This window comes from Canis aureus, chromosome 8, assembly GCF_053574225.1.
Source record: "Canis aureus isolate CA01 chromosome 8, VMU_Caureus_v.1.0, whole genome shotgun sequence".
NCBI classification, from domain to species: Eukaryota; Metazoa; Chordata; class Mammalia; order Carnivora; family Canidae; genus Canis; species Canis aureus.
The window spans coordinates 53427758-53452770 of NC_135618.1; the positions used below are offsets into that span (position 1 = coordinate 53427758).

General features: G+C 36.9%; 1 protein-coding gene across 5 annotated transcripts in view; it reads right to left on the reverse strand.

Moving 5' to 3' along the window:
- DNAH3 (dynein axonemal heavy chain 3) overlaps positions 1-25013 on the reverse strand; it is a 166069-nt gene that overhangs the window by 54018 nt on the left and 87038 nt on the right. For all 5 annotated transcript variants that reach the window (XM_077906863.1, XM_077906864.1, XM_077906865.1 and 2 more), the window contains 4 exons: positions 23693-23793; positions 21513-21618; positions 19290-19419; positions 16388-16630 (listed from right to left, as the gene is read on the reverse strand). In XM_077906863.1, the coding sequence (XP_077762989.1) occupies positions 16388-16630; positions 19290-19419; positions 21513-21618; positions 23693-23793 (580 nt within the window). The remainder of the gene's footprint in view (positions 1-16387; positions 16631-19289; positions 19420-21512; positions 21619-23692; positions 23794-25013) is intronic.

A 25013-nucleotide genomic window follows, 5' to 3' on the forward strand; every position in this document is an offset into this window, starting at 1 on the left:
CTGGAGACCCGAGATCGAATCCCACGTCGGGCTCCCAGTGCATGGAGCCTGCTTCTCCCTCTGCCTGTGTCTCTGCCTCTCTATCTCTGTGTGTGTGTGTGTGTGACTGTCATAAATAAATTTTAAAAAAATTGTGATTTCCTTAAAAAAAAAAAAGAGTAGTGACCTTATCATTTGTATAAAAAATGGTAGGTACTAATTATACAAATAGTTATTTTAACAATGTAAAACAAGAAGTATTGAAAAGAACAACAAAAGAAGACAATAAATCAAATCTTACATCCAGAAATAACTTTTGATGGTAACCTTGGCTTTCTCTTTAGGGACACAAATACACTGAACATGGAAGGATGGATAAAAGTAAAGGATTTGATAAGGACAGGATCTTTGATATTACATATTATACCGTTATATATTATACTATAATATATTAATATTAGTGTACACATATATAATTACATATCACATATAAAAACTATTACATTATACATAATCTATCATATACTATTTTTTATTAATGTTTTTAAATATTTTATTTATTTATTCATGAGAGACACAGAGAGAGAGTCAGAGACATAGGCAGTGGGACAAGCAGGCTCCCCACAGGGAGCCTATACCAGACTCTATTCCAGGATCACGACCTGAGCCAAAGGCAGACGCTCAATCACTGAGCCACCCAGGTGTCCCTATATTATACTATTTTAAAATAAAGATGTTAAATTTCATTTCACTTAACTCTAGCAGAAGAAAAGGAGCCTGAGTAAAACTGAAGGACCTGTTAAACTTCAGATAAATCATGATTTACTATAAGAGATATTAGTTTCTAAAAGATGTTTTTTGGGAAAAAATTGAGGTATGATTGACATATAAAATAGTTTCTGGTGTACAACATAATGATTTGATATTTGTATATATTGCAAAATGATCATCACAGTAAGTCTAGTTAACATTTGGGATCATGACCTGAGCTGAAGGCAGTCACTTAAATGACTGAGCCACTCAGGTGCCCCCTTTTAAAAAAATTTTTATTTTTAAAGCTTTATTTATTTGTTTTAGACACACACACACACACACACACACAGAGCAAGGTAAGAGGGGCAGAGGGAGAGAAAATCTTAAGCAGACTCTGGGCTGAGCGTGGAGCCCAACACTGGGCTTGATCCCAGGACCCTGACATCATCATGACCTGAGCCAAAACCAAGAGTCAGATGCTTAACTGGCTGTGCCATGGTAAGGTTTTCTTTTTAGATTCATTCATTCTGTCTGTCTGCCTCTTTCTTTCTGTCTCATGTTTGTAGTTTCCATATCATTTTTGCTCTGATATAATGAAGTAAGTTCTTCTTGACATCTTTCCCAACATTATCTGAAGCCAATTTATCTTCCCTACTTTCCTGACCACAATTCAAGGATTGGTCTGGCTTTCTTTTCTGTAGCATGAAGTTACAGGGTTGGGTAAAAGGAAATATTCAATTGCCCTTCCTGGAAATCTGGGCTGTATACTCCCTTTCTACAATTTGGCCAATTTTTCTAAACTATGGTTCCCAACCCAGCTAGTGACATACCCCACACTCCTATAGCATTCATCTCACAACTCTGACACAGCATAGAGCTCTGGAAGATATAAACCCTGGTAGTTGCTCCCACCTGTACTAAGATCCTACAGGAGCATACAGGGGCTTCACATGTCCAAGGGTTTCTCTTAGACATTGTTCACATCTGCAGGCACCATCTGCTTCTCTCCACTGTAATCTGGTGATGACCAGGGAGAACTCTCAAGATTTTGTCAACTCACTACCTTTCCTCCCAACATTGCTCTTAGGAGAAGAGTGGGGTGGTGGATTCTGGGTTGAGAGATAGAACACGCCAGATCGTGTGCTTCTCTGTCCACCACTTTTCAATGCTTAGAAAATCAGGTTGGAACATTTCCTGAAGCTATTGCTGGGAAAATTTTAGGCTAAAATTGTCATTGTTGTTTTTGTTCATTTCCTTAGGTATTATCTCTTATCCTACATCACTCTGCAGCTTTACCTAGAAGTTAATCTGGCATAACACTTTTAGAAAGCAATCTGGCATTAGGCTTACAGAGCTACAAAAATGTTCTGTAGTCTAAGTCAGAAATCCCACTTCTGGGAATTTGTCATAAGGAAATAATTCACAATGAAAATAATCTCTATACATGAGTATGCAGCACCATCTGTGATAGCAAAAATTTGGAAATAATTTACATGTCTCACATTAGGAGACCAGTCAAAGTTATGTCTTATGAGATGAATGGATTATTTTGCAAAAACTAAGTATTAACATTAAAAAATGGTTTTAAGAAACAATGACAGATTGGGGCAACTGGGTGGCTCAGGCAGTTAAGCATCTGCCTTCAGCTCAGGTCATGATCTCAGGGTCCCGGGATCAAGCCCTGTGTCAGGCTCCCTGCTCAGTGGTGAGAATGCTTTTCCCTCTTCCTCTGTGCCCCGCAATCCCCAGCTTCTGCTCTCTCCCTCTCTCTCAAATAAATAAATACAATCTTTTTTTAAAAATAAATACAATCTTTAAAAAATGAATGACAGATGACAATAGAATGGAAATAGAATATATATCATTATGGTAACTAGCTACAGAGCTGAAATCAGGTGGACCAGACAGAGAAAAGATTTTTTGAAAACTGAAATACTTGTGACAGGGTAGTATGAACAAAGATACTTTTTGGTCATTTTTATTTAATAGAATTCATTTTCTTTTACAATAAAAGAGGAGACACTAAAAGCATCTGAATCAGAAAATTATTTGTCTCCCTTCTCTGGCTGATATGATTAGCCAGAGCTAGTTTGTGGCTTGATACAGGAACATTAAGGCCAAACAGAAAAGGTTCAACTGAGTAAAAGTAGATTTACCAGCTATGTGACCTTGGCTAAGGTTACCATTTGTTGTACACCTGTAAAATGAGTCTGATTTTACGTCAAGCTCAGAAAATCGCTGCAGAGGATAAATGAAATACATATGTCAGACATGTTGCATAGCTCTGAGCACACAGATAAGCACTGAAAAGATTTGGCTCTAGGTCTCTGGTTCTTACCAGAGCAATGGTTCCTGTTCACTCTGTACTGTGATTTTAACCCAAATTCTGGTCCAGAAAGGAGAGAACAGTAGAAATAGTACAAATCCATGTAATTCTATTACCTCTGACCATCTCCTACTTTACTCTGTGCTCCTCTCTGACACTTGAGAGAATAAGGTAGATTTTTCAAAAAAGAAGTGAATTTTCAAAGGCACCCAGTGAATAGGTGTATAAAGGGAAATTTAGCACTTTCTGGACAGGTAAATCTCTGGGTTGACAAACAAGGATCCATGCTAGATGATGTGAACCTAACCTTGAGAGAATCCCCTAAAGGCCTGTTTGCTTTCCTTAATGTATGCTCCCCACTGTAGTTCCTCCAGCATTTATCTCAGAAGTCCACTAATACCACAGCTCCTGAGCATGAAAAGCTTAGAACACAATGCCTTGTAAGGTCAGGGAAGGCCTCCTTGGAGCTCTTACCATGAAATTTCTAACCCTGGGTCTTTGTGGAAAGGCTAGAAAGGCATTTTAATCTTTTGAAGTTGGTAATAAGAAAGTATACTCAGAGCCAGACATGAGAGGTCACATATTCCATGATTTTGTACATATGAAATACCTGGAAAAGGCAAATATAAAGCAGGTGAGTGGTTGCCTGGGGCTAAAAATGGGAACAGGGATTAACTGAAAATGGGCCTGAAAGATATTATTAGGGTGATGAAAATGTTCTGAAATTGGATTATGGTGACAGTTGCACAACTATGCAAATTCACTAAAAACCACTGATTTGTACACTTATGTGGGATAATTTTATGTTATGTAAATTATACCTCAATAAAGTTGTTATATATAAAAAAAGCATACTTAGTACTTAAAACATATCTTTTGATTCAAATGGGTTCTGGCTAGGAGTTTTGTAATTTCAAACTAAAATACTTATTAAGGCAGAAGAGAAAGAAGTGGAACGATGTCACTGGGGGAAAAAAAACTGAAAAAAATCTCAGAATCTTCAGCTGGAATGGAAAATCTTACCCTAAGAGATTGCATGAAGAAAGACAACAGAGGCCACCAGGAAACTCAGGTTACAGCCCACACAGAAAATTGGGTAGCTGTTTCTTTGCCCTGCCAGGTATTAATCTGGACAGACTGTCTTATTTTCTCCTCACTAGGAGAGTGAGGGGCAGCAGGGTCTCAGTCCATAACGAGTAAGGAAGAGTCAGGCAGAGCACCTTAGATTCAGAGACATAGTCTTTCAAAGTAAAGAGCCGCAGTTGCCTCTCTGTTGAGGAACTTCCCTTTTCTAGAATGTTCACAGGAAATAAATAGAAAAGGCAGCCTCCAACAGATGGCATTAGTTGATCACGTGTGGTCATTGGATGTTGGCCATCCTATTGTTCCTTACTGTAGAACAGAGTTTATAGCACCTGGGTTTATTTTAAAAGTGTTATATGGGGGCATTTCGGTGGTTCAGTTGATTAAGTGTCTGACTCTTAGTTTCAGCTAAGGTCCTGATCTCAGGGTCATGAGATGGACCCCTGTGTTGGGCTCCACACTCAGAGGGGAGTCTGCTTAAAGACTCTTTCTCCCTCTACACACCTCTGCCAGCACCTATGCTCATGCATGCTCTCTGTCCCTAAAATAAATGAATAAATCTTTAAAAAAAATAAAAAATAAAAGTGTCATATGAATATTATTTACCCTGATCATGTCCAAAAGCAGTGAGAAGTTGGAAAACTAGCAGAAAGAGAGATGTATGATTACTATGTTGAAAAAGTAAAGCTTAACTTTCTGTGGACAGATTTACACTGATCACTTGCAAGGTGTCATTGTAGTCTAATAAATGGCCTTTTCGACTCAAATTTGCTTTTAACCAAAGTACTTGCTGCAAAAGAAGGTATGTGAGGAAACCAATTTTCAGTACATGTGGAAATTATGGTTTTTCTTACACTACATCAATTGGGTAGGATGTGGAGGGAGGAGGCAAGGCCATCACAGTAGACAGATGTTATAGGGCAAAGTTACCTAGAAACTCAGTGGGAGCTGTATATATATATATATATATATATATATCACTAGCCCTCCAGCTGCAGAAGGAAAGGAAAGATGTCACAAAGTGGACCAAGAATGAGATCAAGGGCACTTTATGCACCATCTTGGCTGACACAAAGCACGAACAGATTGATCTGAAAGGAAGAGAAAAGCAGAAAATACCATATGGAAACTGTGAAAAAAAATACTGTAATATAAAGGAATATAACAGGGAAATTATACCTGAAGAACATACCTCTGAACCTTGCTTAATTTAAGGCTCAAAACCAAATTTCAGGATACTGAATGGAATCCTAAATAGAGTACAAAAAGACACTTTTTTTTCTTTTTTTTCTTTTTCTTTTTATTTTTTTAAAAGATTTTATTTATTCATGAAAGACAGAGAGAGAGAGGCAGAGAGAAGCAGAGACACAGGCAGAGGGAGAAGCAGGCTCCATGCCAGGAGCCCGACACGGGACTCGATCCCACGGGACTCGATCCCAGGACTCCAGGATCACACCCTGGGCCAAAGGCAGGCGCCAAACCGCTGAGCCTCCCAGGGAGCCCCTTTTTTTTTTCTTTTTTTTATGAAACAGGGAAAAAAAAGCCATAAGGAGAAAACAGGCTAAGATAAAAATGCAAGATGAGATTTTAAAAAGGAAGATGGATGAGTTAATAGAGATGAGAATGATGGTGACAGTGATAAGAAGACAGCAATAAAAATCACTAATGTTATACCTTTTATATACCATGCTTTTATTCTAAATGTGTTTATATTTGTTAATTCATTTAATTATTTTTTAAAAAGATGTTATTTATTTATTCATGAGAGACAGAAAGAGAGAGAGAGGCAGAGACATAGACAGAGAGAGAAGCAGACTCCTCACAGGAAGCCCAATGTGGAACTGGATCCCCGCACCTGGGATCACACCCTGAGCCAAAGACAGATGCTCAACCGCTGAACCACCCAGGCATCCCCTAATTCTTTAAATTTATTTTATTTATTTATTTGAGAGGGAGAATGAGTGTGAATGGGGGAGGGACAGAGGGAAAGGATCTCAAGCAGACTCCATGCTGAATGTGGAGCCCAATGTAGGACTCAACCCACAACCCCAGGATCATAACTGAGCTGAAATCAAGAGTTGGATGTCTAACTGACTAAACCATCCAGGTGCCCCATTAACTCATTTAATTCTTATATGAACACCAAGACTGTATACTATTATTATTGTCCCCATTTTATAATTGAGGAAACTGAGAGGGAATAAGCAACTTCCTTAAGGCTAACTAATAAGTTCTGGAGGCAGGATTCAGGCCCTGACAATATGACTTGCTTTTAATCATTACATTAAGAAAGGATAACAAGGAAACAAAAGATAACAATAACAGAACTAAAATCATTCATGGTAGTAAAAGCATAACTGAAGTTGTAGGTGACATACTAAAATGAAAAAAATATGCATCTTAAAAGGAAAAAAAACCACAAAAATAAGAAAAGACGTGATAGATATGAAAGCTAGACAATTAAGCTTTCCCTCAATGATGATGACAGAAAGGACTCATCACAATCCAGGGAAAATTTAGAAAAGGAACCTATATTTAGATAAAGTCTGTTAAAAAAAAACAAACAAAGCAAAACCCTATAATGGAGCATTAAAGAACACAAAAAACCCAATCAGAACATAGGAAAAACAAATACCTGTTACATATAAAAAATTCAATCTCACTTATAATTAAAAAGAGAAGAAATTAAATTAAATCCTATTTCATACTACAAATGTGAACAGAACATCAAAATACATAAGATAGGTTGGCAAAAATTAATAGAAAAAATCCAATATTACAGTTGGAGACTTCAAGCCCCCTCTATCTGTATTTGACAGATAGTGGGCAGAAAATAAGTGAGGATATAGTTAAATTGAATAGCACCATCACCATCAACTGGACCTCAATGACATTTATAGATTATTTCAACAACAGCAGAATACATTTTTCTCAAGCTCACAAGGAACATTTTCCAAGAGATATCACATTCTGGGCTGTAAAACACACCTTAAAAAATTTAAGGAGTAGAAATCATGCAGTAAATGCTTTCAGACACAATGTAATTAAAGTAGGAATCAGTAACAAAAAGATAACTGGAAGATATCCAAATACTTGAAGATTAAACAACAGACTTCTAAATAACACATGAATCGAAGAAGAGTCTCAGGAGAAATTTTAATATATTTGAAATAAATGATAATGACAACTTAACTTTTTAAATCTGTGGGATTCAGTGAAAGATGAGCTTCTAGAGAAATTTATGGCATTGAATGCATATGTTAGAAAAGAAGAAAGCTCTAAAATTGATCATCTAAGCTTCCACCTTAGGAAACTAGAAAATGAAGAGCAAATTAATTCCAAAATAAGGAGGAGGGATCCCTGGGTGGCGCAGCGGTTTGGCGCCTGCCTTTGGCCCAGGGCCCGATCCTGGAGACCCGGATCGAATCCCACGTCGGGCTCCCGGTGCATGGAGCCTGCTTCTCCCTCTGCCTGTGTCTCTGCCTCTCTCTCTCTCTCTCTCTCTCTCTGACTATCATTAAAAAAATTATAAAAAAAAAACAAAATAAGGAGGAGAAAATAAATAATAAAAATTAAAGCAGAAATCAAGGAAATTGAAAACAGAAAATCAACAGAGATAAATCAACAAAACCAAAAACTGTTTCTTTGAAAAGATTAATCAGATTGATAAACCTCTAGCCAGGCCAACCAAGGGAAAAAGAGAGAAGATACAAATTACTAATATCAGAAATGGAAGAGGAACCATCACTACTGATATCAGGGACATTAGGAGGATAATAAAAGAATAATAGGAACAACTCTATGACCACAAATTTGATAACTTAGATGAAATAAAATAAATTCCTTGAAAGAGATAATTTACCAAAACTCACATAAGGAGAAAGATATAATTTAAAAAGAATGACATATATTAAAGGAACTGAATCAACAATTAATAATCTTCCAAAAGAGAGAGCACTAGACCTGGATGATGAATTCTACTAACCATTCTACTAACCATTTAAGGAAAAAGAATTATACCAATTTCTTACAATCTTCTCCAGAAAATAAAAGCATATTTATTTTTGAGGTCAGCATAATCTTGATCCCAAAACCAAAGACACAAGAGAGGAAGACTACAGACATTATCTCTCACCAAAACAGATGCAAAAATCCTTAATAAAATATTGGCAAATTAAATCTAACAATGTATTTAAAAAAACTACACACCACAATCAACCAGGATTTATTCTAGGTATATAAGGCATAAAATCAATTAATGTAATCTATTACAGGAACAGATTAAAGAAGAAAAATCACATGATCATATCAGTAGAGTTCAGAAAAAACATTTGACAAAATCCAACACCCATTCATGATAAAAACTCTCAGTAAACTAGGTATAGAAGGGGAACTTCCTCAACTTGAGAAAGAACATCAAAACAAAACACCTATGGCTAACATCATACTTAGCATCAGGAACTAGATACTTTCCCCTTAAGATAAGATGCCTCCTCTCATCACTCCTATTCAACATCATATAGGAAGTCCTAGCTTATGCAATAAGATTGTTTCAAAAAGGCAATAAAAGATTGGGAAGGAAGAAATAAAACTGTCTTTGTTTGCTGATGGCAAACATCCATATGATTATCCTGAATGGATAATCATCCATTCAGGAAATCCCAACAGAATTAACCAAACACTACTGGAACTTGTCGGTGATTATAGCAAGATTGTAAGATATAAGGTTAATATACAAAAGTCAAGTGCTTTCCTATATACCAGAAATGAAAAATAGGAATTTGAAGTTAAAAACATAATGCCATTTACATTAGTACAAAATATAAAATACTTGAATAAATCTAATAAAAAATGTACAAGAGCTATATGAGGAAAATTATAAAATGCTGATGAAGGAAATCAAACAAGATTTAAATAAGTGGAGATAGAATCCATGATTATGGATAGAAAGATTCAAAAGTTCAGGTGTCAGTCCTTTTCAACTTGATCAATAGCTTCAACACAATCCCAGTAAAAATCCCAGCAAATTATTCTGTAGGTATTGAAAACTGGTTCTAAAGTTTCTATGGAATAGCCAACAAAATATTGATGGACAACAAAGACAGAGGACTTATACTACCCAACTTCAAGACTTACTATGAAGCTATAGTAATTAAGACAGTACAGTATTGGTAAAAGAATACACAGATCAGTGGAACAGACTAGAGAATCCAGAAATATGCCCCCACACAAATAGAGTCAAGTGATTTTTGACATAAGAGCAAAGACAATTCAATGGAGAATAGTCTTTTCAAAAACTGGCTCTGGAACAAGTAGACATCTATGGACAAACAAAAGGAACCTAGACTCAGATCTTATATCTTTCACAAAAATTAATTTAAAATGGATAATAGGTTTAAATGCAAAACACAAAACTAGAATACTTGTAGAAGATAACATAAGAAAAAATCTAGGTGACTTTGAGTTTGATGTTGACTTTTTCAATACAACACAAAAAGCATGACCCATGAAAGAAAAAAATGGGCAAGGTGGATTCCATTAAAATTCAAAACTTAGGCTCTATTGAAGATACCATTAAGAAAATGAAAAGACAAGACACAGTGTGGAAGAAAATATCTGCAAAACATATCTGATAAAGGAGTTATATCCAGAATATACAAAGAATACTTAAACTATAAGAAAACAAACTCAACCATAAGAAAATAAACAATCTAATTTAAAAATGAGTGAAAGATCTGAACAGTAACTCCCCAAAGGAGATATAGAGGTGGTAAATAAGAATACAAAAAGAGGCTCAAGGGGTGCTGGCTGGCTCAGTCAGTAGAGTGTGGAACTCTTCATTTTGGGGTTGTGAGTACAAGCCCCACACTGCATATAGGTATTACTTAAAACATCTTTAAAAAAAAAAGATGCTCAACATCATATGTCATTAGGCAATTGCAAATTATTATTATTATTATTATATTTATATATTTTATGTATTTATTTATTCATGAAAGACACAGAGAAAGAGGTAGAGGGAGAAACAGGCTCCCTTCAGGAGCTCGACACAGGACTCAATCCCAGGACTCCAGGATCATGACCTGAGCCAAAAGCATATGCTCAACCACTGAGCCACCCAGATACCTTAGACAATTGCAAATTATAACAAGATACCACTACACACCTATTAGAATGGCTAATACCAACACTGACAACGCTAAATGCTAAGGCAGATTGAGAGCAATAGGTATTCTCATTCATTGCTGTTAGGAATACAAAATGGTGCAACCACTTTGGAAGACATGTTTGAGAGTTTCTTACAAAGCTAAACACAGGCTTACCATTTGATGCCTGTCCTCATGGTCCTGGGTATCTACCAAATGAATTGAAAACTTATATCCACACAAAAACCTTAATATGAATGTTTATACCTGCTTTATTTTAAATTTCCCCAAATTGGAATAAGCCAAAATGTACTTTAATAGGTGAATTAATAAATAGCCATATAATGGGATATTATTCAGTGATAAGAAGAAATAACCTATCAAGGCATACAAAGATCTAAAATGTCTTAAATGCATATGACTAAGTGAAAAAAGCCTGAAAGGCTACACACTGTATGATTCCAACTATATCACATGCTGGGAAGGGTGAAACTATACAGATAGGAAAACAATCAATCAATGGTTGCCAAGAGTTAAGGGGACAGGGGGGATGAATAGGTGGAACTAAGGATTTCTAGGGTAATATTAAACTACTTTATATGATACTGTAATGGTGAATAGATGATGTTACTTGTTAAAACTCTTAGAAGAAAAGTATAAAATACAAAGAGTGAAAATACAAACTATGGACTTTAGTTAAAATATAATTTATCAGTATTAGTTCATCAACTATAACAAGTATACTACACTGATGCAAGATGTTAATAATGGGGAGATTGGGAGGGAGGGGTGGTTTGGGAAAGGGACGTGTGGGAACTCTGTACTTCACACTCATTTTTCTCCATAAACCTAAAACTGCTCCAAAATTAATGTTTATTGGGGAGCCTGGGTGGCTCAGTTGGTTAAGCATCTGCCTTCAGCTCCAGTCCAGGGATCGAGGCTCCTTGCTCAAAAGGGATTCTGCTTCTCCCTCTCCCTTTGCTCCTCCCACTTCTGCTCTCTCGCATATGCTCACACACTCTCTCTCAAATAAATAAAAAAATATTTTTAAAAATAAATAAAATTAACATCTATTAAAATATTTTTTACATGCTGAGTGAAGTAAGTCAATTGGAGAAGCACAATCATTATATGGTTTCATTCATAAGGGGAATATAAAAAAATAGTGAAAGGGATTATAGGGAAAGGGAGAGAAAATGAGTGGGAAAGGTTAGAGAGGGTGACAAAGCATGAGAGACTCCTAACTCTGGGAAACAAACAAGGGGTAGTGGAAGGGGAGGTGGGCAGGGGGATGGGGTGACTGGGTGACAGGCACTGAGGGGGGCACTTGACAGGATGAGCACTGGGCGTTATACTAGATGTTGGCAAATCAAACTCCAATAAAATATATATTAAGAATAAAAAAATAAAATATTTTTTACAAAGAGAAGAAAGTTAAAATGAAATAGCATTTTTGCATTTCAAATTGCCCAAGATTTTAAAAAATGGTAATACTCAGGATGGTGAAGGCACAGGGGAAATTTAGCTTTAAAAGCTCTAAAATTTATCCATTCATCTTTCGATGGACACCGAGGCTCCTTCCACAGTTTGGCTATTGTGGACATTGCTGCTATAAACATCGGGGTGCAGGTGTCTCGGCGTTTCATTGCATCTGAATCTTTGGGATAAATACCCAACAGTGCAATTGCTGGGTCGTAGGGCAGGTCTATTTTTAACTCTTTGAGGAACCTCCACACAGTTTTCCAGAGTGGCTGCACCAGTTCACATTCCCACCAACAGTACAGGAGGGTTCCCCTTTCTCCGCATCCTCTCCAACATTTGTGGTTTCCTGCCTTGTTAATTTTCCCCATTCTCACTGGTGTGAGGTGGTATCTCATTGTGGTTTTGATTTGTATTTCCCTGATGGCAAATGATGTAGAACATTTTCTCGTGTGCATGTTGGCCATGTCTATGTCTTCCTCTGTGAGATTTCTCTTCATGTCTTTTGCCTATTTCATGATTGGATTGTTTGTTTCTTTGGTGTTGAGTTTAAGAAGTGCTTTATAGATCTTGGAAACTAGCCCTTTATTTGATACGTCATCTGCAAATATCTTCTCCCATTCTGTAGGTTGTCTTTTAGTTTTGTTGACTGTATCCTTTGCTGTGCAAAAGCTTCTTATCTTGATGAAGTCCCAATAGTTCATTTTTGCTTTTGTTTCTTTTGCCTTCGTGGATGTATCTTGCAAGAAGTTACTGTGGCCGAGTTCAAAAAGGGTGTTGCCTGTGTTCTCCTCTAGGATTTTGATGGAATCTTGTCTCACATTTAGATCTTTCATCCATTTTGAGTTTATCTTTGTGTATGGTGAAAGAGAGTGGTCTAGTTTCATTCTTCTGCATGTGGACGTCCAATTTTCCCAGCACCATTTATTGAAGAGACTGTCTTTCTTCCAATGGATAGTCTTTCCTCCTTTATCGAATATTAGTTGACCATAAAGTTCAGGGTCCACTTCTGGGTTCTCTATTCTGTTCCATTGATCTATGTGTCTGTTTTTGTGCCAGTACCACACTGTCTTGATGACCACAGCTTTGTAGTACAACCTAAAATCTGGCATTGTGATGCCCCAGATATGGTTTTCTTTTTTCTTTTTCTTTTTCTTTTTTTGTTTATTTATGATAGTCACACAGAGAGGCAGAGACATAGGCAGAGGGAGAAGCAGGCTCCATGCACCGGGAGCCCGACATGGGATTTGATCCCGGGTCTCCAGGATCGCGCCCTGGGCCAAAGGCAGGCCCTAAACCGCTGCGCCACCCAGGGATCCCCAGATATGGATTTCTTTTGTAAAATTTCCCTGGCTATTCGGGATCTTTTCTGATTCCCCACAAATCTTAGAATAATTTGTTGTAACTCTCTGAAGAAAGTCCATGGTATTTTGATGTGGTTTATGTATACAATGGAATATTACTCAGCCATTAGAAACGACAAATACCCACCATTTGCTTCAACGTGGATGGAACTGGAGGGTATTATGCTGAGTGAAGTAAGTCAATCGGAGAAGGACAAACATTGTATGTTCTCATTCATTTGGGGAATATAAATAATAGTGAAAGGGAATATAAGGGAAGGGAGAAGAAATGTGTGGGAAATATCAGAAAGGGAGACAGAACATAAAGACTTCTAACTCTGGGAAACGAATTAGGGGTGGTGGAAGGGGAGGAGGGTGGGGGATGGGGGTGAAAGGGTGATGGGCACTGAGGGGGGCACTTGACGGGATGAGCACTGGGTGTTATTCTGTATGTTGGTAAATTGAACACCAATAAAAAATAAATTTATTATTAAAAAAATAAAAGCTCTAAAATTTCAATCAAAAGCTTTAAAATTGTATTGATCCTTGATTCAGCTATTTTATTTCTTGGAAATTATCCTAAGAAAATAATCATAGATCAAGCAAGTAGGTAGCCACCAGAACACTGTTCATCACAATGTTGTTAATGATAGCAAAAGCTAAAAATAATGAAAGCAAGTGCAGAACCATCCCAAGTTTGAAAAAATAAATCTATGTGCACATATATGCATAGGGAAATGTCAAAAGGATGGTTACTGAAATGTTAGTAGTGGTTATCTTTAAATATATATATTTTATTATATGATCTATTCATATTTTTCTAAAAAATCAAGAATGCATTTCACACTCAGTATAGCTATTATAAAAAACAAAACAATACATGAGAATGTGGAAAAATTAGAATTCGTGTGCATTGCTGGTAGGAATGTAAAATGGTACAACCACTATGGAAAACATTGTGGCAATTCCTCACAAACTTGAACACAGAATTACCATATGATCTATAAATTCCACTTTTGAACATATAGCTAAAAGAAATGAAAGCAAGAGACTCAAACAAACATTTGTACCCTCATGTGTATAGCAGTATTATTCACAACAGCCAAAAGGTGAGAGCAACTCAAGTGTCTACCAACGGATGAAGAGAGAAACAAAATGTGGTATTAACACACAATGGAGTATTATTCAGCCTTAAAAAGGAAGGAAATTCTGACACATCCTACAACATAGGTGAACTGTGAAAATATTACTAAGTGAAATAAACTTTCAAAGAAGGACAAATACCATATGCTTCTACTTATATGAGATACCTAGAGGAGTCAAATTTATAGACTGAAAGTAGAATGGTTGTTGCCATGGGGACAGAAGGAGGGGAATATGGGGAATTAATGTTCATAGAACATGGAGTTTTAGTTTGTGAAGATGGAAAAAGTTCTGGAGATAAATGGTGGTGATGGTTGCAGAACAATGCCTAACATTACTGAACTGTACACTTAAAAAGAGTTGAAATGGTAAATTTTTTATGTTATGCACATTTTAGCACAATAAAAAAATAATCTTCTAAACCCAAGAATAAATAAAAGATGAAGGGAGAGGTGGAAGAGGAAGAGAAAGAAGAAAGAAAGACAAAAAGATTCAGTCAGTTGGGTGTCTGACCCTTGGTTTCAGGTCAGTTCACAATCTCAGAGTCATGAGACCAAGCCCCAAGTCAAGCTCTGAACTCAGCACAGAGTCCGCTTGAGTTTCTCTCTCCCTGTCCCTCTGCCCCTCCCTTCCCCCATGCTCTCTCTCTCAAATGAAGAAAATAAATAAATCTTTAAAAAAAAGAAAGAGGAAAAGTATAAATGTACTACTATCTAACTAATGGTCCAGGGCCTCTATGCAGTTCATTCGATAGATGACATAAAGTGTGCTACATGTGCTGAGGAAAAACTGTGTAGAGGGGTACTGACATCTACTTGTTCATTCATTTATTATGATTATTATATAAAGTTTCAAACATAAATACTGAAAACATTGCACAGCAAACATTTGTATAGCCCTCTCCTAAATTTTACCATTAGTTTTTACTTGTCTTATCATACACCTGTTTATTCCTCTATCCATTCATTAAGTCATCTTATTTTAAACTTCCCCATAGGGCAGCCTGGTGGCTCAGCAGTTTAGTGCTGCCTTCAGCCCAGGGCCTGATCTTGGAGACCCCGGATCGAGTTCCACGTCAGGCTCCCTTCATGGAGCCTGCTTCTCCCTCTGCCTGTGTCTCTGCCTCTCTCTCTCTGCCCCTCTCTCTCTCTGTCTCTCTCTCTCTCTGTCTCAAGAATAAATAAATAAAATCTCAAAAAAAAATAAACTTCCCCATAAACTTTAACATTTATATTATTTCCTGTTCAATATTTGTTTATATTTTTCCTCTTGATATAAAATTTATATACAATGAAATGCACAAATCTTAAGTGTACATTCACTGAGTTTTGACAAATGCACATATCTAGTGTAGACCAAATCTCTTTCCATATATATGTTACTATCACTCCAGAAGTTACTTCATGGCCATTCATATACTTTTTTATAATCACAAAAAGTATAGCCATTTGGAAAGCATTTATATTTTGATCTCCTTTTTGTTAAAGAAATATAGAAAAAACTAGAAGAAAAAATATTGAAACTATTTCTAGGTAGTTAGATTACCACTGGTTTTTATTTTCAGCTATTCCCTTCTCTGTATCTTCTAAATTTTATATGTTATTATGGTGGTAAGAATAAAAACAGTAAAAGCTACTTAAAAGAAAAAAATCTTTTACTCTTTTAGTAAATGATGTCACACATAGAGTATCCAGTCATTATGGTGATCATTTTGAAGATAATGTATACAGCAAAATTGGAAACATTTCAATATATTACAATGACAAAATTACAACAAATATTAATGTCATAATCACCATGATGTGATGAATTTAAACACACAAAACAGGACTAGAAGGAAATAAGAAAAACAAAAGTGCTACATTTTTCATTCTATCACCTGGAGCCTGTTTGAGCATGGGTAATTTTGAGGAGAAAAAACTTGTATGAATTTTTCTAAATGAAAATAGTTAAAACATCCCATAAGACCCTGACTTCAGGACCACCCATCTCTTATAAATGTGGACCCAATCAGGCAAGCTAAAAAATCTCCCCAAGCCTTTGTAAAAATCTTACTTGGACCACACATTTTGATTGGATTTGGAACCATACGATCCAAATTATTACAGCAAAACAAAACAAACAAGTACTGTTACCTCTGTCTGGAAAGATGTTGTTTTTTGTGAGTTTGACGCTTTTGGGCCTTGGATTCTTATCATCCATACCCATGATCAGGTTGCGGAAAAACAGATCAAATTTCTTCCTGCTCTCCGCATTGATGGTGCCTGCCACGGTCCACACCAAGGCAAAGAGGAATAGACCTTGCAGCCAGAGAAAGATCTGTTGACTTGTCAGACCTTCATATAATTCACTTTCCTCATCTATTTCCCTGATTTCATCTAAAAGCAAGAAAAAGGAACCTTAAGAGAAGCTGCATATATCCACCTATATACAGATCTAAACAATGTGAATTGGGTGGTTTTGTCTGTGTGGGCTCTGGGGAGGGGACTGATAGTGGCTGAGTGGCTATCACCCACCAGGTCCTTTATCCACTTATATACATAAGTGCTAGTTTTTAATCATTTTTCTTTTCTTTTTTTAAAAGTAGGCTCCATGCCCAGTGTGAGCCCAATGCAGGGCTTGAACTCACGACCCTAAGATCAAAACCTGAGTTGAAATCAGGAGTCAGACACTTAATCACCTGAGATACCCAGGTGCCCCTTTTCTTATTTTATTTTTATATACTTTAGAATATATTTTAATATATTTCATATATTTTAAAATATATTTTTTAATTTTTCTAATTTTGAAAGGACACAGGAACCAACCTGAAGGAGCTCTCAATGGCTAAAGACATTTGAGGAACAAAATAATTACAACATTGGATTATAACCCATAGAATAAAATAAATATCTATGAGTCCATACTTTAGTTAGTAAATAACTGAATTAGCAAATAAATAAGGAAGAACAGTTCTTCCTTACAGAAGAATTCTAATTAGTAAATGTAGAAGGAATATATATAGAAATGGAAAATTAACATTAGGCAAATGCCACTGTTGTAACTATGGTACACAAGACTCACTACTGGATGTTAAAATCAGTGGAGGAAAATTTGGGGAGAAATAGGATATTTGCATAGTTTCAAATTATATTCCCCCAAATACTTACCAATTATGAAGGAAAAACATAACATTACACTGGAGAAATGTGGCTCTGGCCAAAGCTAACTTTGACAAACAGCTTTCACCAGTCATAAGATCTATCAACATCAGGTACCTTCTTATGATGCACTGAGAAGGATGCATCATCACTTTTATAGTATTCTTGCTGAAAATGCATAAACCCAATCTAATTATGAGAAAACATGAGGCAAACTTAAATTGAGAGATATTCTATAAAATAATTGGCCAGTATTATCAAGTGACAAAGTTATAGAAGGTAAAGAAAGAGTGGAGCATGCAAATCTTGATCTAAGGGTCATGAGGTCCCATGCTGGAGGTAGAGTTTATTCAAAAAAAAAAAAAAAAAAGACAAGGAAAGACTGAAGAAATGGCATAGATTAGAAGAGACAAATGAGATACGATTTATAAAAATGTGACCCCCTGAATTGGATCCTGGAACAGAAAAAGGACATTTGAGAAAAAATTGGTGAAAACCAAATAAAGTCTGTAGTATAGTTAATAGTATATAGTATCAATGTTAATTATTTTTATTCTGATCGTTGTGCCTTGGTTATATAAGATGTTAACATTAAAGGAAGCTAGGTAAAGGGATATGTGACTCAACATACTTTTAGCAATTTTTTTTGCAAGTTTAAAATTATTTTAACATAAAAGGCTAAAAATGTGTTTTTTATTCTTTATCTTAAGGCCTTGTTGATCATAGTTATCATGCTCTTGCATTTTAGCACTAGCAGAGTAAAAAGTTAGGGCTTTGAAATCAGGTATGTGTGCATTCAAACCTAGTCCCCAGTTTTTGTAGTTGTGTGTCTTTTAGCACTCCTAATAAGGATTCAAGACTATAGATTTGGGAAGGCAAGAGATTATGTCACTCAGTGCTGGGAACAATGAGTCCATTCTTCATCCGATGCTTTCTTCCCTAGAGGAGATACTACACAAGGATAGGACACAGAGTTTGGGAAAGTATGCAAAACTTAACAACTAATGATGCAAATATATGGCATTGTATGCAGTTAGTGTGCCTTTGAAAAAATTGCTGGTAATTTTAACTTCAGAAAATCACATAAAATGTAGCCAAAGAAAGTCTCCACTCAATTGTTCATCATGTTATATTTTTTACCTGCACCTATAAATGCTTTTGGAAGAAATGAGCTGAAAAAAATGTTCATGTAATAGGAATTATAGGAAGATCCATCTTGAGTTTGAATTATGTGGCATCTTGAAAAAGAATTGGCATCTAGTAAAAGTTCTCCAAATGGACACGCCTTGATCACTTCCAACAGAATTCAATGCAATTTGATTTATGTGAGATAATTACTGAGAACTTCTCCAGGACCATTAAATAAATAATTCTAGGATTTATGTGCTTGCCATGTCCTAGAGAAGGTTCTCTAGTTTTGTAGACTGATGTGATCAGCTCTCTTAACAGTGTAACCATGTAATTAGTGAATTCAGATTTTTGTAAATTTTTTTTAGCATGGGAAAATTTGTGGACTTATTTTTTTCAGGACTTTGAATTTTTTCTCAGATACATTCACACTATCATCTAAATTTGTTTCCCTCCAGGATATTCTAGTTAGGTAAAGATGGACAAAAGTTATTACTCCCATTGTGTAGATGAGGAAACTAAGAGAGGAAAAGATGAGGTCATTTGCATAAAAATACTCAGGAAATTAATCCAGATTAAGGGTAAACCAAAACACATGGACTCTTCCACTAAACTCTACTGGCTATACTCCGAACGCTTGCTTATTCTAGACCAAAATTCTGGTCTCATTGTGACTCATGGTAAGGGGAATAGAAGAGATGGGGAGAAGAAAAAATATCCCACACATACTCCACTTTCATTTGGCTTAAGAATATTAGGTAGCACATACCAAGCAGGGAGGAATACAGTCTCATCATTGAGAAGGCAAGGTGGACAGGAGATGTTTGGACCACAAATTTACACTGAAGTCGAATAAATTCTAGGCAGGGCTGGACAAGCCACATAAACATGTCATTGACCTGAAGGTAGAAGTGAAATTTGAAGACATGTTATCAAAAAATGAACATTAAGATCAAGGCCTCAGTATACCTCTGGAAGGCTGGAGATGCTGGTAGAGTTGCTGATTATTTTTGAGAATGGGTGTATGGGGAAAAAAGATTACAGACACCAAAGCTCCTGACTAGCTTCCTACTTAATGGACAGGCTGTGCAGCCCACAATGCCATCCCTGTTTCACACCCCAGAGCTAGATACTCAGGGATACTTGGAGCTACTGTGGGTCAGCTACAAAATAATTTTAGGACCCAGACTGGGTATCTGACTTGCTTGTACAAAAAATGTTAGGAACTCTAAACAATATTTTCAAATGACTGTTCTGCATTTGTAAGGTTGGACTCCTGTATAAAGTAGCCATAAGAAGCAGAGTTGGGCAGCCTCGGTGGCTCAGCGGTTTAGCACCGCCTTCAACCCAGGGTGTGATCCTGGAGATCCAGGATCGAGTCCCGCGTCGGGCTCCTTGCATGGAGCCTGCTTCTCCCTCTGCCTGTCTCTGCCTCTCTTTCTCTGTGTCTCTCATGAATAAATAAATAAAATCTAAAAAATCCAAAAAAACAAAAAGAAGAAGCACAGAGCTAAGTTTGGGGCTCATTTTCAGTAATTCTTTGTATGTATTCACTTGTGGGTATAATGATTCTTGTCTCTGCTACCCACCCCAGCTACTCTTTTTTAAAAATTCCTCCTTTCTCCTCTCATTTGAGTTTTTTTTTCATTTTTGTTATATGTGGCTGTCACTGTAAATTATCTTGTCATTTTTTTTTAGAAGTAGGCAGGTCATCACTAAATAAATGCATTAATAGATATGTATATGTGTGGATACATATCTATATTATAAATGTATAGAATATACATGAATGAATGATGTATGAATGAATGATACATGTGTACATGGATATGTGGTATATTCATCCAGCCAATAAATATTTATTGAGCATCTGCTCACTGCCATGTTGTAGGTGCTGAGGATAAACAACTGACAAGATATACAAGATCTCTGCCCTCGTGGAGATTACTGAGCGGCATACAAACAATAAATAAACAGTCAAGGAAATAAAGTACTTAAACTCATGAAAAGTACCAGCAGGAGACAAATAAAGGTGTTACAATGGGGAATAACAGGAAGGGCTTAGTAGGATGGTCAGGGAAGGCTTCTAAGAGTAGGAGACCTTTATGTTGAGACCAGGATAATAAAGGAGAATTATCCCTCACAAGATAAAATGGGATATTTTCAGGAAGAGGAAGAAAAGGTGCAAAAGCCTTGAGGGGATGAAACCTGGGGTCTTCTAGGAATGAGAACAAAATGCAAGGGCTGCAGGGTAACAAGCTGAGGAAGAAGGCAGGTGATGAGGTTGGAAAGGCAGGCAGGGCCAGATCGTAGCCTCAGAGGTCTTGTTAAGAAGCTAGACTTCGAACTAAGGACACTTAAGGAGTCCCTGAAGGCTTCTGGTGCAGGTATGTAGACTCGTCTCTGGGTGTGCATGTGGACATGTATCTGTATAAATGTATGCAATTACATTATATACATTGTACATGTACATAAATGGGACAGGAATGGCCATTCTACATAGCTCACCAGAGTGTTTCTGCAGTGGGAAGAGAACCTAACTATACCTTTCTTGGCTTCTTCAGTGGGAACCTTTCCTAGGGAACTCTACTAACACAGGGAAAAACAGGAGACACCAAAAGCCTGGGTTCTGCTTCCCTAGTCTGAGACTATGCTCGGGTACCCACCTAACCTACATGTTCACTTATTTTTTAGGAAGGGAAAACAGGTATAGACACTTTTAGTAGCTGCAATACAAGCTTTTCTACACTGGTTCCAGGTGCCTAGCTATGGAAGATACAGAGTAAAGGTCACCAGGATGGGGAGTAGCAGTTCAGAGAGGAGCATAGTTCTTTCTAATCTGGCCTATTCTAGAGCAATTTCTAGAGATATTTCTGCAAGTAGGGCAATGGGAAAGGGCATGACATCTAGATGAAGATGTGTGTAGAAGGTATTAGTAATGAGGAATATGGAGACAGGGAAGGAGGGAAGTAAAGAAATGTGATGGTCTCACCAATTCCTTATGCTCTTCAGTGAGGCTAGTGGGAAGGGTGTCCATGTATGAGTCCTTCAAGGGCTTCCAGCCTAGTTGATGGGGCTCCATGTAGATCATCCCACACCTGGCAGGCACAAAGAGAGGACCAGCCTGATCCACATCCAGGTTCCCAAGCAGACAGTTGTGAGGTAAATGCAGGCAGTCACGGTAAAGTAAGAGGCTGGAGTTTGGATTGGGACACAGATCCTCACCAGCTCCAGCCCAAAGGGAAGGGTCCCAGATTTTGTCAGGAAAGGCTGAAAGCCAGTGATAATAGCTGGGGCTTGGGAGTTAGAGTGCCCTGGGTCTAAATCCCAGCTCCAGATTCGACTATCTGAGTAACCTTGGGCAATATTTCCTTATTGTCTCTGAAATTCTACATCTTTGTTGTAAATCAAGAAATCTTAAAAAAATACATAGTTCATAAGGCTATTGTAATGGTTAAATAAGAAAATAATAATTCAGCACCATTTCCGGATTAAGAAAACTCTTAATCCATGTAAACTATTATTAACATTACTATTAGCATGTACTGATCCTTTATGTAGTAAATGTTTTGTGTTTTTCCCCATTCTATTATGTCTAGGTACTCTCTTGTTTGTTACTAATATGGCTGCTATTTATTATCTACTGCACGTTAGGCACTATGCTACATCCTAATGGTCTTTATCTCTAAATATTCTTCTTAATGGTCACATTTTAGATATGAGGAGAGTGTGGCTCAGAGAGGCTGAGTGACTTCAAAGAGGTATCACAGCTAGACATTGGCATGGCCAGGGTGGGAGCCCAAGTTGGTCTGACTTGCCACTGCTCTTTCTACTCCCTGACATTGCTTTTTGGAATGTGGACTGATTTTTATTGTTTTATGAACTTCAGGCACACAGGATTGGATTACTTATCAACCTTAGCACACTAACATTAGCCCATGCATGGCCTTTCTTAGTTGTTTTCAATAATGTAGTGAGTGCTCATGAACCCACCACCCAGACAGAAGCTTGGATCTTGACAATAATCTTCATCTAACCCCAATGGTCTCCCTTACCCTATACGTCTGGCTTTCCCTACCTGAGGAAACACAGTCTCTTGGATATCATGGTTACCCATTTATTGATTGATTTCTTTCTTACATATGTTCCTAAAATGCATATATATTTATTTTAGTTGTTTTTAGCAGTTTAAAGGAAGACATCATGCTGTATGTAATATTGTGGGCTTACTTCATACATAATATTGCTAAGATTTTATACTTACTGTATTTAATAAGATTTATCCATTGGGTTCCACGTCAGCACAATTCATTTATTTTGAGTGATATATAAATATTATAATTTGCTACAGAAACATTCATTCAAAGGGATACATGTACCTCTATGTTTATTTCAGCATTATTTACAATAACCATATTATGGAAGCAATCCATAGATAAATGGATAAAGATGTGATATTTCTATAAAGCAGAATATTACTTGGCCATAAAAAGAATGAAATCTTGCCACTTGCAACAACAAGGACAGAGCTAGAGAATATTATGCTAAATGAAATAAGTCAGTCAGAGAAGGACAAATACCATATAATTTCACTCATATGTGGAATTTAAGAAACAAATGCACAAAGGAAATAAGAAAAAGAGAGAGGCAAACCAAGAAACAGACTCTTAACTATAGAGAACAAAGTAATGGTTACCAGAGGGGAGGTGGGTGGGGTATGGGTGAGATAGGAGATGAGGATTAAAGAGTACACTTATCATTATGGAACAAAAATAAAATAAAATGATAAAAAATTACAATTTTTGACTTGATTACATTAATTCATTCCTGTTAATGGGCATTTGGGTTGCTTCCAAGTGTTTGTTATTGTTAATTATGCCACTCTGAGAATTCCTGTAGATGAATTTTATTGTACACGGGCAAAAGTTTATTAGAAGTAGAATTGCTGGTCATGACACATGTGAAGTTTCAATCTTAGAAGATCATATCAAACTCCTTTCCAAAGTACATGTCCAATTTTAGATTCCTACCAGCACCATGGGTTGAAGACTGGGTTTAGGATAAATCAGAGGGACAACAAATAATGTCGGTGATCCACTTAATCACATTTGTGGGTTTTTAGGGTCAGTGAGGCCACACAACCCTCAGGATACCAGTGTAAGGCTCACTGACCTGCTCACAGTGGCTGGAGAGGCCTGCTCCAGATCTGCTGGCTCAAAGATCAGACTCATCTTAGGGCTCATCTGGATAATTTCTCCACTCATTAAACATAGCTGAAAGTACAAAGCAGAGGTGGGAAAGTCAGGCAAAGGGGTTAGATTCCATCCGCAAGTGAAAGGCCTCAGGGCAGACAGAGATGGTTGAAGTTCATTCAACAAATATTTCTTGAGTACCAACTATGCATCAGGCACAGGTGCGTAGGATAAAACAGACAAAAATCTCTGTGCAGATGGAAGATTGAGAAGTTATCAGACTATAGCAAGTTTCATAGTTCTTACTCAGTATTTAACATAGAACTTAACTCATACCTTCCTCCTGTTTTATTTGCTTGTTTCCCATGAAAGACTCCTTTTGGAATCCCTCATGAACTGGTGCAGGGCTAGAGGGACAAGAGCATTTCCACAAATCCTTTCTGGGATGGAAGGAAAGGCCATCAGAAGTCCTAGTGGTTAGTAGGTATGTCCCCATAGAAAGTAGTGTGAGTACATAGGGCAGCCTCTGAGTATGTACAAAGATAGTAGTGCTGCTTCCCATTTGCCAACATGGGTTTAAGTGAGATAGTTAAGTCATAAGATTACGTGAGGCTTTGGTCTCTCAGGGGCAAAAAGAAAACCCTATCACTCCCTGCTGCTCATCCAAAGTTGTACTAAACAAGTCCTTACATTACCTGGCCCACATAAAACACACCTGGAAGCAGGTCACTGCATGTATCCCCAGGAAGGTCATAGCTGTTATGGGGCTGACACCACCAGCAGTGTCATCTCTGAATATTAAGAAAAGTAAAAGACACTGATACCTCTGACACTAGTTTGATTTACACCCAGAGAAGAGTCATCAGAAAATTCACTGATTATTGATTCTTTATAATTATCTTAAGACCAATAGTACATTTGTACAATTAGTTTATATAACATACCCTATATCATGTAATAAAACATTTCTATTTTTATATGTTATGTAATCAAAGTTATGCACGTGCTATAATTAGCATGTGTGTGTAATTTGGATAATTAGGTCTTCCATTGTTGAGCATGACTCACTCACAGTCTTGTGAAATTTTAATGCACTAGGAAAGCATATTTTGATTTGATAATCGTGTATATTCAGTGTAGAAACTCTTCCTTAAAAATGATGATTAATTTAATTTTATTTTAACATACAGTAAGATAACACTTGTTATATGTCAGGTGCTATTAAAAGCACCTGGGGAATATTATCTTATCTCATCTTCCTGATTAACACTATGATGTGGACACTATTGTTCCCATTTTAT